At 46.2% G+C, this 15,139-nt stretch overlaps 1 protein-coding gene across 3 annotated transcripts in view; it reads left to right on the top strand.

The window, feature by feature from the left end:
• ARHGEF9 (Cdc42 guanine nucleotide exchange factor 9) overlaps window positions 1–15,139 on the top strand; it is a 261,555-nt gene that overhangs the window by 205,767 nt on the left and 40,649 nt on the right. For all 3 annotated transcript variants that reach the window (XM_070759694.1, XM_070759696.1, XM_070759695.1), the window contains 2 exons: window positions 1,052–1,284; window positions 4,554–4,683. In XM_070759694.1, coding sequence (XP_070615795.1) covers window positions 1,052–1,284; window positions 4,554–4,683 — 363 coding nt within the window. The remainder of the gene's footprint in view (window positions 1–1,051; window positions 1,285–4,553; window positions 4,684–15,139) is intronic.

The raw sequence follows: 15,139 nt of genomic DNA, 5'->3' as shown, positions 1-15,139 counted from the left end.
GTTGAAATTGCAGAGTCTGGCCACAAGGTCTGTCCGGCACAGGGCACATAAGCGACGCTTGACCAGGGTCTGATGGGTTGTTTGGGGTGCTGCGCATCCTCTCGCCACCTCTTTTCCTTGTGGGGTCTGGCACATGTTTAGTCTAGAGAAGGAGTCAGTGGAAGGATATTGTGATAGCATTCTTCAGTAACTGAAAGGGTCAGGCAAAGACCACCTAGCTTCCATCCCTTATTAAATGCAGGATATGGCTTAACCTTCTGACATTCCAGAGGGTCCAACCTAGAATTAAGGAGAAATGAATTAAGCAGTGGAACAGCTGGTCTCCAGAGGTTGTGGCTCCTCCATCATTGGAGGCTTTTATGAAGAGACTGGACAGCCATTGGTCTGGAATGGCCCAGGGTCTCTGCTTGGGTGGGAGGTTGGGCTAGAAGACCTCCAAGGTCCCTCCCAACTCTGTGATTCTGTGTCTGGTTGAGTGTTGGGAAAACCACCCCGACAAGAGAAGGAGCTCGACAGTGGGACCCAAGACCCAGCAAGACTCTGTAGAGACTCTGTGGTGTCATCCCCCAACCCCCAAAACTTCATCCTTAGACTCTCCACTGTTGACCTCTCCCGATTCCTAAGAGGTCAGTGAGGGGCTTGCATAAGCACACCCGAGTGCCTTCCGTCCCCTGTCTTAAGGTTTCTCTTTTATGTTTTTACTAGCTTCATGTATATGAACTCTATTATTCCCAATAATTATTTCTTCTATATTATTCCTAATGTTTTTCTGTTCTTCTATTGATGTATATTACTATGATTATATCCTTACAAACCTACATTATGTATTAGACAAAATAGATAAAAGAGTTCAGGGTTCCATTCACAGCTTTGAGAGCTGTCGGTCAAGATCGCTAATAAGTTAAGAGTCTCGCCTTGGCCTGGGGTTGGTCATCCTGGTCCCAGTGGTCTTTCCCAGTTGTAGCTTTTGTCAGCCTGCTCATTGCGATTGAAACCTGCCCTACAGCTGCCTGAGGCGCCTCACTCTCCCTGCCTGTTTTTCTCTCCGTAGCAAGATGGATTCTGGATCTACTCCGAGTACTGTAATAACCACTTGGACGCGTGCATGGAGCTGTCCAAACTGATGAAGGACGGCAGATACCAGCACTTCTTCGAAGCCTGCCGTCTCCTGCAGCAGATGATTGACATCGCCATCGATGGCTTCCTGCTGACCCCGGTCCAGAAGATCTGCAAGTACCCCTTGCAGCTGGCGGAACTGCTCAAGTACACGGCACAGGACCACAGGTAGGCGGGGGTGGGCTGCTGCCCGGATTGTTGCGGGGGGGACGCAGCAGGGTAGCGAAAATAGAGCTCCACCCCAGAGCCCCCAATTTGCACCCAGAGATGTTGAAAGAAAATGCAGGGTGCCTTGCATAAGCCCCGTCCACAGTGTAGTGGTAAAGATTTTGGTAGCCCTTCACTGCAGGCAGGGCTGTGCAGGAGGAGGGGCTGGTGGGGGGCAGCAGAGAAGTCTTCCGGGACAGCTGGAGGTGGGGACTCTTCCTTCCGAAAACAGAACTCTGTCTGGGGTTTTCATTGCGAAGCCTGAGCTGCTACCACAAAATGGAACCTGGTAGAGAAGAACCAACATCCTGAAAGGTGTTTGTAGCAGAGCGGGGCTGCTTAGGGGGAAGGGCGACGTGTGCTCGCCCCCGTGGTGCTGAGTGCTAGCGGACTCCAGCGCAATTGTGCCACTGCACCTGGACAGGGAACGGAATCACACACAGGATTTCACTACCTGCCCAGGTGCAGTGGCAGAATTGCGCCGGAGTCCGCTAGCACTCAGAGCCACGGGGGCGAGTACACATCGCCCTTCCCCCTGAGCAGCCCACCTCTGGTTTGTAGCCGTGCACAATTCCAGCAGCTCTTGATCCATGTCCCTCCGGTCAGCCACTGCTCGAAGTTATGGTGGTGCTGAGTGAATGGGGATTATGATCCCAGGTTCAAGGTTCCTACTTACCTCACTGCCAGTTCGCTTCCTCCCACGCTGTCTCAAAAAAAACCTGGGGAGAAAAAAAGCTGAAAAGAAGGTGGCGACCACATGCAGAGTGCCGGAAACTTGGCTTCTGTGCAGGCTCAGAAAAAACAGATAGATAAAAATCAGGAAAAAAATGATTTAAAAAAAATATATGGTGGCACCAAAGGACCGGCGTCATTGTGACGTTGCCATCGGATGCTACTGGTTCGCCCAAACCGGTCCGAATTGGGAGGAACCCACCCTCTGATTCTGGTGCTCAGAGTTCCTAGCACCAGCGGGGCTGGGGTCCTTGGCATCACCCCCCCCCCCCCCCCCGCTCAGCAGCCACTGCACGGAGCCCTGCGGTCGTGCAATCCCCACTTACACATGTCCAGAATGACTTTCTGGGGACGCCGCATGGAAAGTCCACAATTGCTGGGGTCAGCCTCCGCAGCTGTGCCCCCTCCCCCGGCCCCTCCCTGGCCCAGGCTGCACCCACAAAGCAGCCCCCCTCCCTGGGCCATGTGGCGCCTCTTATGCAGCCTCCCAAACCTTCACAACACTTCCCTGACCCAGGTGGCGCCTCCCCCCGCCTCTCCCTCACCTCTGTGGTGCCCCCCATGTGTCCCCTTGCACACTCACACACACACCAGCCTGCCCTTCCCTGGCCGGTGCAGGGCTTCCTACGCAACCCTTCGCACCCCAGCGTGTCTTCCTTCTGCTGCAGCGGCCATTCCTCCACCGGCGACCTCCTGACCTCTGACTGGTTGTGGGGAGCCACAGGGAACCACCTCGCCTAAAGACCCCGGGAGTCAGTTAACCGCGGTGACCAGGACGGCAGGAATTGGGGTCACTAAACAAGGTGGTTGTGCTTCACGGGCCCATTGCTTAGGACCAGAAATTCCTCGTTTCTGGTTGTTAAACTACTACGATTATTTTTTGCAAATGCTGACGGGATCTCACGAGACATCCTTGGAAGTGAAGGTGGGGCCCCTTTCCAGAAGGGTGGCCTCCAATTTAATTTATGCTTCCAAATTCAGCCTCCCGTTGGTGGGCAGAGAAATTCCCTCCCCCCGACATTATCCGCAAGGGTGGGGTCCCTTTCACCCCTGGCCCATCAGCCATCCTCTTTATCTTTGGGCCCCCTACACTTACTCTAAGGATGCCATCTGGGTGGAAAGCCAGGCTCTGGGTCCTCGAAAGAAATACGGGCTTAGCACGGCTCTCTTTGGCCAGGAAATCATCAAGGAAAAGCTACGGTTCCCCTTGCACCGTCTTCCTCTGTCGGCCCCAGCCAGCATGCCTGGCCATTTCTCACCTGTCCTTTGCTCATTGAGCTGGAGCCGCAGGGCTTCGGTCTGCAAAACCTTCTTTGTTAATAAGTGGGTAGCTGGACCGGGGGGGGGGGGGAGCAGGCAGGGGTGGGCAGCTCCATTCATAAATGACACTACTAATTTTTTTTTAAAAAATCCCTTAAAGTGAGGAAACACAGCTAGGACAGGGAGCACATGTACCTGCCATTGAAAAGAGGGAGGGTGAGAGTAGAGGTGATATCTTTGGTTTAAAATCCAGGCATCCAGGATGTAGGCAGGGAGATGGGGCTGTGTGTGTGTGTGTGTGTGTGTGTGTGTGTGTGTGTGAGAGAGAGAGAGAGAGAGAGAAAGAGAGAGAGAGAGAGAGAGAGAGCGAACTAGTGAGTACAGTGGGGATTGAATTCGTCTTCAGTACTAATCTTGGGGTAATATTTTTATAGTGTCCAGCCGCTGAAGATGAGCTGGCTAGGTTGTCCTCTGACCTTTGCCCCCGTCAGCAGTCCTGGCTGGCTGGAATCACTTGTTTCCAGAAGGGCCGGGTGCTCCATCTCTGGAGGCTTTCAAGAAGAGCCTGGACAGCCACTTTTCTGGACTGTCCTGCTGAAGCGATGGGCTGGACTAGAACATCTCTAAGGTCCCTTCCATTATATCATGTCCTATCTTCCCATTTGCCCAGCCTGGCTTCTGAGTTCTGGAAGATAAACTCCTCCAGGTTTAGGGAAACTGTCTTACCTCTTGGCTAGAGTGGGACAGGTGCCTCTGGCATTCCCCCATGTTACCTTATTGATTCATAGTCCAGGTTTCTAGAGGAGGGGGCCCTGGCGGTGTTCAATTCCCAGCCCCTCCAGGAAGCAGTGGGGGGTGCAGCGACCTTTGGGTTGGGTGCAGGACGTGTGTGTAGAGGCATAAGGCAGCGTTCAGCCTCAACTTGCAGCCGTTTCTTGAGAGATTAGATTAGATTAGATTTATTGAATTTATATGCCACCCCTCTCTGCAGACTTGGGGCTGCTCACAACAATCAGAGATGGTTCAGCTGCGATAGAGATAGATAGATAGATAGATAGATAGATAGATAGATAGATAGATAGGTAGGTAGGTAGGTAGGTAGGTAGGTAGGTAGGTGGATGGATGCTTTGATCCCGTTTCCCAGGTGCCTCTCGCCCTCCTCCTGGGGGGCCCTCCCCCTTGTCCTGCGGCTTCTGTCATTTCACAGGCTTTTCCCCTTCCCCCTTTTCTTTTCCCAGTGATTACCGGTACGTGGCCGCTGCGCTTGCGGTCATGCGGAACGTGACCCAGCAGATCAACGAGCGGAAGAGGCGGCTGGAGAACATCGACAAGATCGCCCAGTGGCAGGCGTCCGTCCTGGATTGGGAGGTAGGCAGCCCCCTTCCCCAGACTCCAATTATGCCTGGGGCTCCAGGCCAGATGCCAACCTCTGGGGAGGGAGGGGGCTCTCGGCCTGGGCGACTCACGCCTGGCACTTCACGTCTCGCAAAGTGGTGCGGCTTGGATGGCAGCATGGTGGGCCTTCCCAGGGGGGGGGGGGGCTCTGCTCCTTAGGAAGCTCAGCTTAAGGCTCCCCCTCCCTGTTGAGTCCACCGTGATTAAGGTAACTTGGGCAGGTGCATGTGAAACTCCTGCAATGCGCTGAGGTTGGAGGAGCCTCCTCTTTGGTTACTCGCAGCTAGGAGAGTTCAAGCGCTCTGGGTTCTCTTCCTGTTTCCTTCCTTGGACTTCCACACGTATTTAGATGAATACAGTCATCCCTCCTTTTTCGTGGGGGATGCGTTCCAAGACCACCCGTGAAAAACGAATTTCCGTGAAGTAGAGGAAAGATAATTTTTTATGTATTTAATGAGTATTTGGACTTTTAAAACCCACCCTTTGCATTAAACAGTCGTTCTGTAATGTTTCTCAGCTGGAACTACATGTGATATCCTACCAGTTTCTTTAATAGAGCACAGTAGTACCGTAGAAGAATTTTATGAATGTTTAATGGATTTAAAATTTTCAATGGATTTAATGGATTTAAGCCCCCTTTGAAAACCCGTGAAATAGCGGATCTGCAAAAGATGAACCGTGAAGTAACGAGGGATTACTGTACTGTCGTTGCATGTAGAACCTCCCTTTTCCCGGGATTTAAATGCTGTGCAGGGAGATCTCTTCCTCCTCCTCATGTTATTCCCTCCACCCTCCTACCAAGGCGGAGCAGCTGAGAGGCTGCCTCAGTCACAACCCTATTAATATCGGTTAATAGGTATTTGGTTTTGGTTGAGAGCCTCTCTTCAGAAGCCTGTCTTTGTGGCTTGTGTACCATGTTTTTTTTTAATTCTTATTATTACAGGTAGTCCTCGAATTACAACAGTTCAATGTTACATCACTGAAAAAAGGAGTTATGACCATATTTCACACCAATGAGACATCCCCCTAGTCATGTGATCAAAATTCAGAGAGTTGGCAACTGACTCATGTTCATGGTGTGGTTGCAGTGTCCCCAGCTCACGTGACCCCCTTTCAGAATAGAATCTTCTATGGGCCAAGTGTGAATATGGACACACAAGGAGTTTGTCCTTGGTGCAGATGCTCTCAGTGGACATAAAAGAAAAGAGACATTGGTCAAGAATCAGGACATACAATAATGATTGTCATAAGGGTCAAATAAGCAATCAGGAAACAATCCATATTAGTATAATATGGCATCGGACCAGAATATCTCCGGGACCGCCTTCTGCCGCACAAATCCCAGCGACCGGTCAGGTCCCACAGAGTTGGCCTTCTCTGGGTCCCTTTGACGAAACAATGTTGCCTGGCGGGACCCAGGGGAAGAGCCTTCTCTGTGGCGACCCTCTGGAATCAACTCCCCTCGGAGATTAGAACTGCCCCCATCCTCCTTGCCTTTCGCAAACTTCTCAAAACCCACTTCTGTCGTCAGGCATGGGGAAATTGATTCCCCTGGGCCGTTCCGCTTTATGTATGGTCTGTATGAGATGTATGATTGTTTTTAATTAAGGGTTTTAAAACTGTGTTTGCTTTTAACATTGGATTTGTATTTTGTATTACTGTTGTGAGCCGCTCCAAGTCTTCGGAGAGGGGCAGCATATAAATCTAATAAATTATTATTATTATTATAATCCCCATTCTCATCCCACTCCAGGGGGAAGGATACTGCAAAATCTCCATTCCCTCCCCACCCTACTAATTTTTGGATTTGTATTGTTACTTGTTGTAAGCTGCTCTGAGTCTCCAGAAAGGGGCGGCATACAAATCTAATCTAATCTAGTCTAGTCTAGTCTAGTCTAGTCTAATCTAATAAACAAACAAACAAACAAACAAAATTGTAAGGAACAAAGTTACAGTCATACAGTCCTAAGTGGGAGGAAATGGGTGGTAGCAATGATGAGAAGGTTTCTAGCAATGCAGCCTTAGTGAACAGTTTGACAAAGTGAGATAATTATTTGTTCAGCAGAGTGATGGCATTCGGGAGAAAACTGTTCTTGTGGTCTAGTTGTCTTGCGACCTTCTGACAAACAAAGTCAATGGGGAAGCCAGATGCACTCAACAAACACGTAACTAACTTATCAACTGCTGTGATTAACAACTGTAGCAAGAAAGGTTGTTAAATGGAGCAAAACCTACTTAACAAACGTCTCACTCAGCAAGATGCATTTGGGCTCAGTTGTGGTTGCCCCTGTCTTATGGCACGCTGCACAGTCAGCCAGATGTTTAGACTGGATTTGGCATTTTTGGTCCACCTACTGAGAGTCCTTTCCAAGGACCCGGGATAGGCAGATGGTTCCTGTTTCGTGGGGTCAAAGGTCTCATCACCCCTGTCCTGACTCAAGCTGCCTTTTGCAATTGACGGCGGGTGACGTTGTCAATGTCGATGGTGTTCAAATGGTGCTCCAGGTATTTTGTTTTTTGCTTTTGCTTTTTTAAAAAAATATGTTTATTAGATATACTGTATACATTAAAAACAGGGTACAGAAAAGTAAAGGGAGTATATATAATGTACATTCTAGCAATTATAGTTTACTTATACAGCATGCGTGAGTGGGGAAGGAGAAAGGAAGAAAGGAAAGGGATTTAGAAAGAAGGGAAAGAAATACAAGAGGAGGAAGGATAGAAAAACAGAGCAAGAAAAGAGTAGTAAGAAGAGTGTGGAGGGCCAGCGTTAGAGCTGGGGCTCCCATGTTTTGCGGCCTGTGGTTTAAGCATATAGGTGGTGTAGACATTCCTGAAGTTTTATCCATATGTATTTGACGTAGTTGCTAGTGCCATCATTTATCAGTGGTTTAAGGGTTTGTTCATTCAGTTTCTTTGTAGTTCAAAATTTGTGTCGATCGATGTTTACAGTTTATCGTTTCAATTTGATATTATGATTCATGTCGTAGTTTACTGGTTTTACACGTTGTTTTAGTTGGACATTTTTCTTGATGTATAATTTTTAAGTAATTTCTTTTTTTTAACCAATGGTACCATTTGTCCCATCATCCCTGTCCTGACTCAAGCTGCCTTTTGCAATTGACGGTGGGTGATGTTGTCAATGTCGATGGTGTTCAAATGGTGCTCCAGGTATTTTGAGATTGCATCCACGGCACCTACGCCTGTTGGGGCTCTGATGAAGATGGTTGTTGTTGTTGTTGTTGTTGTTGTTGTTATTATTATTATTATTATTATTATTATTATTATTATTATTATAAAATGAGAATGAAAAAGAGAAGAGAAAAGAAGGAAAAAACGGGTAAGAGAGGAGACAAAAAAGCATTGGCTTCCAATATTTTTCAGTGCAGTAAAACAAAAATAAAATTACAGCCTCAACTTTCTTACTTAATAACTAATAGCTATTTTTGTAACAAGCTAATTTAATCAGCAAAACCAGAGTCAATTTTTTTTTCTATCTTAAGCACAAAATACAGAAAGGGTTTCCAAGGAGAGACAAAACTGGATATTTTCTTTCCTCTACTTAAAGCAGATATTTTTGCTTTCTCCTCCTTTCTCTGCCCCTTCCTCTTTTGTGGGGTTTCCATCCCTCGGCTGATGGCATAATGGAACCTAATTCCTGCTTAACAGAAGCTGCATTTTTGGCCTGTGACTTGAACCACCGATGCCTTGATCTTCAGAGTGATTAATTAACTTGATTTTGATATTACTGTTCTCTCATTGCAATTAAGACAATTAGCCATTTACAACTTAGGACACAAATCTTACCTTGGTCTCTAACATGCTGAGATGTGATCTCCAGGCTCTTCCCTTCTTTGCACGTTTTAATGCAAATAAGGAATTATTTTCTTAATGGAGATTAACTAAGTATCTTGGGCGGTATATGTGTGTGTATATGCAGAGCCTTATTGATTCTTTAATACTCACCAGAGCATGATATATGGATATTTAACTTGAGAAGAAATGGAAAAGGGTGGGACTAGTTATATAGAATAGAATAGAATTTTATTGGCCAAGTGTGATTGGACACACAAGGAATTTTTCTTGGTGCATATGCTGTCAGCGTACATAAAATAAAATATACATTTGTCAAGAATCATGTGGTACAACACTTAATGATTGTCATAGGGGTCAAATAAGCAATGAAGAAGCAATATTAATAAAAATCTTAGGATATAAGCAACAAGTTACAGTCATACAGTCAACATGGGAGGAAATGGGTGATAGGAATGATGAGAAAAACTAGTAGAATAGAAGTACAGATTTAGTAGAAAGTCGGACAGTGTTGAGGGAATTATTTGTTTAGTAGAGTGATGGCGTTCAGACAAAAACTGTTCTTGTGTCTAGTTGTCTTGGTGTGCAGTGCTCTGTAGCGACGTTTTGAGGGTAGGAGTTGAAACAATTTGTGTCCAGGATGCGAGGGGTCAGTAAATATTTTCCCCGCCCTCTTTTTGACTCGTGCAGTATACAGGTTCTCAATGGAAGGCAGATTGGCAGCAATTGTTTTTTCTGCAGTTCTGATTATCCTCTGAAGTCTGTGTCAGTCCTGTTGGGTTGCAGCACCAAACCAGACAGTTATAGAGGTGCAGATGACAGACTCAATGATTCCTCTGTAGAACTGTATCAGCAACTCCTTGGGCAGTTTGAGCTTCCTGAGAAGCTATAGAATTATATAGCTATAGAATTAATTATGGATTATTACTTCTTTAAAGGAACAGTACTAGATAGTCAGTTCACTTTTTGCAGAGAACTAATGTAAATTACCCCTTAAGAACAAAACAAAACAACAGATTTGGAAAGAATCTTGGAGGTCTTACCTTGGGGCCAAGCTGTTCTACTGGTCAATTGTTCTCACTGATAGAAAATTTTCCTTTAGCTCTGTGTTGCTTCTCTCTTTGATTCCACCTTTTGCTTCTTAACTTGCTTTCTGGTGCTTTGGAAAATAGGTTAGCCTGACATAGAAAGAGAATAATAGTTGGGAGGGGCCTTACAGTTCAACCCCCTGCCCAAGCAGGAGAACCTATATCATTTTAGATCAATGGTTGCCAGTCTCTTCCTAAAAGTCTCCAAGTGATGGAGGGAAGCACCCACCACTTCTGTTGGCAAGCCATTCCACTGATTAATTGCCCAGAAACATTTTCCTTAGTTTTTGGTTGCTTCTCTCCTTGTTTAGTTTCCACCCATTGCTTCTTGTTCTGCCCTCAGGTGCTTTGGAGAATAGGTTGACTCCTTCTTTGTGGCAACCCCTGAGATATTGGAAGACTGCTATCCTGTCTCCCCTGGTTCTTCTCTTCCTTAAACTAGCCATGCCCAGTTCCTGCAACCGTTTTGGCCTCCAGTCCCCTCGTCCTCTTTGTGGCTCTTCTCTGCATTGTGTCCAGAGTCTCAATGTCTTTTTTAAAAATAATACAATAGAAAAACCTCTCAACTGTGTAACATCTTAGGTTAAGAAAAGAATAGCACCGAGATACTTAGTATTCATGAGAAGATGGAGAGTTGCAAGTTGACCTTTGAGCTGGATCGATAACTATTTTAGTCCCGTCATCATTAATACTCTGAGAGGTGGGTTTTTAGAGCTATGGCGCCCATCCAACTATGCAGAGGGGGGCCCACCCTCTTTCCCCTCCTGCCTTATTTAACAATTCAGAGCTGCCAATCGAAGCCACGTCTGGGAGAAAAAGGAGCAGCAGCTGCATTATGGAAATGAGTGGAGAGGAGATTAACCAGAATTCTCCATTGAAACAGGAATACCGCATTTTTCGGAATATAAGACGGTGAAAACTTGGATTTTCGTTCTTATACACCGAATGCCCCAAGCCCCACCCACCCACCCAGCCCCACCCTTTGGCCTCTGCCTCCCAGCAATTTATTTATTTATTTATTTATTTATTTATTTATTTATTCATTCATTCATTCATTCATTCATTCATTCATTCATTCATTCATTCATTCATTCATTTAGTCCAATACACAATTAGGGTTTTAGTGGGTATATATCTATATACACATAGTAAAATACATGATGAAGGTTATAGAGGAGATACTCATAGTAAAATATATTTAAGAAATAATAGAAAAGAAGATATAGTAATAGAACATATCAATGAAAGAATAGAAGAAGAGATATAGGAATAGAAGAAAGGTATAGGAGATATAGGAGAGCAATAGGACAGGGGACGGAAGGCACTCTAGTGCACTTGTACTCGCCCCTTACTGACCTCTTAGGAATCTGGATAGGTTAACCGTGGATAATCTAAGGGTAAAGTGTTGGGGGTTTGGGGATGACACTATGGAGTCCGGTAATGAGTTCCACGCTTCGACAACTCGGTTACTGAAGTCATATTTTTTACAGTCAAGTTTGGAGCGGTTAATATTAAGTTTAAATCTGTTGTGTGCTCTTGTGTTGTTGTGGTTGAAGCTGAAGTAGTCACTGACAGGCAGGACATTGCAGCATATGATCTTGTGGGCAATACTTAGATCTTGTTTAAGGCGTCTTAGTTCTAAACTTTCTAGGCCCAGGATTGAAAGTCTAGTCTCATAGGGTATTCTATTTCAGGCGGAGGAGTGAAGGGCTCTTCTGGTGAAGTATCTTTGGACATTTTCAAGGGTGTTAATGTCTGAGATGCGATATGGGTTCCAAACAGATGAGCTGTATTCAAGGATGGGTCTGGCAAAGGTTTTGTAAGCTCTGGTAAGTAGTGAGAGATTGCCAGAGCAGAAGCTACATACCTCCTTGCAGCAAACAGCGCAGAGCCTGGTTAGCACAAGCGACTGAGCATCAGTCTCCCGACACTCAGCCGCGTGGGCCAGAATGGAAGGTGAAACTGGCAGCAAGGAGTCAGATGGCTGCGAGGGGGAATGGGCAATATTCAATTCAATTCAATTCAATTTATTGGAATTATATGCCGCCCCTCTCCGAAAACTCGGGGCGGCTAACAACAATATTGGACTGCTGAAACTGCCAGGAGGTAAGTCATCAGCTATAAGTGTCTGCAACTCGTTCAAACACAGCCTGCACGCAGAGGGTCAGTTTCACCATATGGGAGGAGAGCTGGATGCTTGGTTCTGGGTCCCAAGGCTGGAAAACCGCAAGCAACACTGATGCCCAGTGCTGCCTGCCCTGAGCGGCTTGGGCTGCTCCCCTCTACGTTGCCCCACTGCCTGAGTGGAAGTGAAGTTGAGCCTGGGAATAAGCCTGTGGTCTTACCGAGGCATTACAGAGCAACGCTAAACCTTTTGTCAAGATATTGACAAAATTGAACGGGTCCAAAGACGGGCTACAAGAATGGTGGAAGGTCTTAAGCATAAAACGTATCAGGAAAGACTTCATGAACTCAATCTGTATAGTCTGGAGGACAGAAGGAAAAGGGGGGACATGATCGAAACATTTAAATATATTAAAGGGTTAAATAAGGTCCAGGAGGGAAGTGTTTTTAATAGGAAAGTGAACACAAGAACAAGAGGACACAATCTGAAGTTAGTTGGGGGAAAGATCAAAAGCAACATGAGAAAATATTATTTTACTGAAAGAGTAGTAGATCCTTGGAACAAACTTCCAGCAGACGTGGTAGATAAATCCACAGTAACTGAATTTAAACATGTCTGGGATAAACATATATCCATCCTAAGATAAAATACAGAAAATAGTATAAGGGCAGACTAGATGGACCATGAGGTCTTTTTCTGCCGTCAAACTTCTATGTTTCATCCTCGCTCCTGACCCTTCCGTCTCTCTGTTAAGGCAGATGTGCGTCTCCTCATCTGGAGCAGCCATTGGCAGTGCCGGCAGCGTCTCTGTGCTTCCCTCACTGCATTCCAGGAGTCCAGCTCCCCCTATCCTAGAGTTGCCAAGGTTGACGCTTCCCTTGATGGATGGGCTTGTCTGAAAGAGACGCAAAGATACGTTCCCCGCTGGTTTTCCCAGCCTCGTCTTACGCTCGTTTCCCTTGTTGAGTCTTCTTGCTAAGAAAGCCACTCAGCCGTCTTCCCGCCGGCCCTTGTTCCTTTCTTCTGATTAGCACATCTCATTAGTGTGACACGACCCCTCTGTATTACATCCTAATTCACCTCTTTATTCTCATTCTCTAAGTGGCTTTTTGGCAGGTCCCGGGATTATCAGATTCTAGTAAAATGACTAACTGTACCGAAATGTAATTGGTGCTGTCCCTTTAAATTGCTTCTGTCTCCCACTTCTTCCAGTTATTTGTGACGCCTCTAATGAAAACTTCTGTGCTGTTAATTATGTAACATACGGGAGCGCAATGCCGCATCATTAAATCCAGAGGTCAGCGTGAATGAAAATGGGATACATGCAGCCAACATCCTGTTTTTCAACGCTCAAGCAGCGTGATGAGACAGGACCCCCCCTTGGGGTGGTGGGGAAAGGAGGGGGGGGGGGACTGCCAGCAGCAGAATGAGGAAGAGTGGGGTTGTCACTCCATCCCTCTTCTTTGCATTCGGCTCTTTCTGTCACCTGGAACGTTCATCGAATAATCAACCTCTCATTGGTGCACAAAGAGCTCCAGTGATGAGAAACATTTGCTTTGCAAAATAATACAACCTGAAACAAGGCTGCCTGGTCCCAAGCAGCCTGGTCCCTCTGGGGGAGGGAACAGCTGTTTTCCAGGTGTTTTCTGCACAGGAAACCTGGTCATCCATGAGACTTATTTGGAGAATCCACCCTGGTGGAGTTTTCCCCCCCTCACCTGAATCATTATCTCTATCTAGGCTGTATGGAGGTGGGGAAGACTGATCCCCAATCCTGCAAGAAAAAATGGGGGTTTGTGATAAAGAGAAAGGCCCCTAGAGATGATTGTGCAGCCATTGAATTATAAGATTAGGATTAGAAGACTCTGGAGGGCTTCTACCCAATCTCCTGTCCAAGGCAGAAGTCAAGGCGAGTCTAGTGAAGAAGAAGGACCAGGGGAGACACGAGTGCAGTCTTCCTTATTTGAGGGGCTGCCTCTTGAGGAAGGGGTCACGCTATTCTCCAAGGCACCTGGAGGCCAGGCAAGGAATAATGGATGGAAACTGACCAAGGAGAGATTCAACCTAGAAATTAGGAGGAACTTTCTGACAGTGAGAACAAACAACCAATGGAAGAGAAATTGCCTTCGGATATTGTGGGAGCTTCATCACTTTTGAAAAGAGGTTGGACTTCCACTTGTCAGAAATGTTGTGAGGTATCTTGCTTGAGGGGAGGGTTGGACTAGATGACCTATAAGGTCCCTTCCAACTCTGTTAATCTGTTAAATCTGTTAAATCCTTAAACTGATCCAGGTATGGAAGAGCCTGGAGCTGAGTTAAAAATTGGATTAGCCTAGAATCCCTACATTGTTACAAGTGGACTAAGATCACCACTCCTTTGAACTCCATTGACCCTTATCTAGTTCCAAGCAGGTGCTGACCGCTGGATGACAAGATTATTCCTGTGGGTGGATTTTCTTTTAGCAATAAACCAGTTTAGTTCACATATGGGCTTGGTCTTTTGCATCTGACATGGACAATCTTGAAAGCCACCACTGGTGGAGTATCCACAACTACAGGAATCAAGATGTTCCATTGATTAGTCATACTCACTGTCAATGACTACATAGTCATTTGCACTCCTTCTGGAGCAAGAGAGGTGAGTTTGGTTGGACGGTCACTTTGAAGAGGCCCATTTAGCAGGTGGAGGTTTAGCCTAAAGGCTGAGTCAGACCGAAGCCTGCAGAGTTTGATTTTGATCCTCGGAGCAACAGGTGAGAAGACATCCATTATCTTCAGGTTTGTGGGGAGACCTTTAGGTTTTGCGTAGAGGATGTTGTTGTTAGGGCCCAATCTAGCATTGAGACTCCCTCCCAGGACTACAGAAGCATTTTGGATTCATCAACATTAGATCGGTGGCAGATGTTTCCTGTTCAGTTCAGTGATCTGGGCTTTCTGTCTCATTGGGAGCAAATAAGAATTTATTATCAGCAGGGCACCATCGTTAAATTGGATTAACACCAGCGTGGTGTCTGTCTCGAGTGGACGGTTTGTGATCACTGGGAGGCTTGAAGGTAGACGGTGGCCCTCAGCAAAGTTGTTGATCTTCAGAGCCTCTTTCAACTTGATCTATGAGTCTCTCCTTCGATGTCCAAGGAAGAGGTTGCTTCAAGGAGGATGAGCCTTGCTCTTAAGGCACAGGTGATCCATCTGAAACTGCAAGATCTAGGTGCATCTGTTTAAGAGCTACAGGTGAGTCATCGCCCCTGAGATAACTTGTTATTTTAACAAGCCACTAGTATATAAAACGAGAGCAAACATGACTCTCTTCTAACACTGATGATGTTACCTAGTTTGGTAACGAAATGTCTGCAAACAAACGAACAACCATTGCAGGCAGGCCAATTACTTCCTCCGTTGCAAC

The sequence above is a fragment of the Erythrolamprus reginae genome, chromosome 8 (assembly GCF_031021105.1).
Source record: "Erythrolamprus reginae isolate rEryReg1 chromosome 8, rEryReg1.hap1, whole genome shotgun sequence".
Lineage (NCBI taxonomy): Eukaryota > Metazoa > Chordata > Lepidosauria > Squamata > Dipsadidae > Erythrolamprus > Erythrolamprus reginae.
This window is presented reverse-complemented; position numbering and strand designations above follow the sequence as displayed.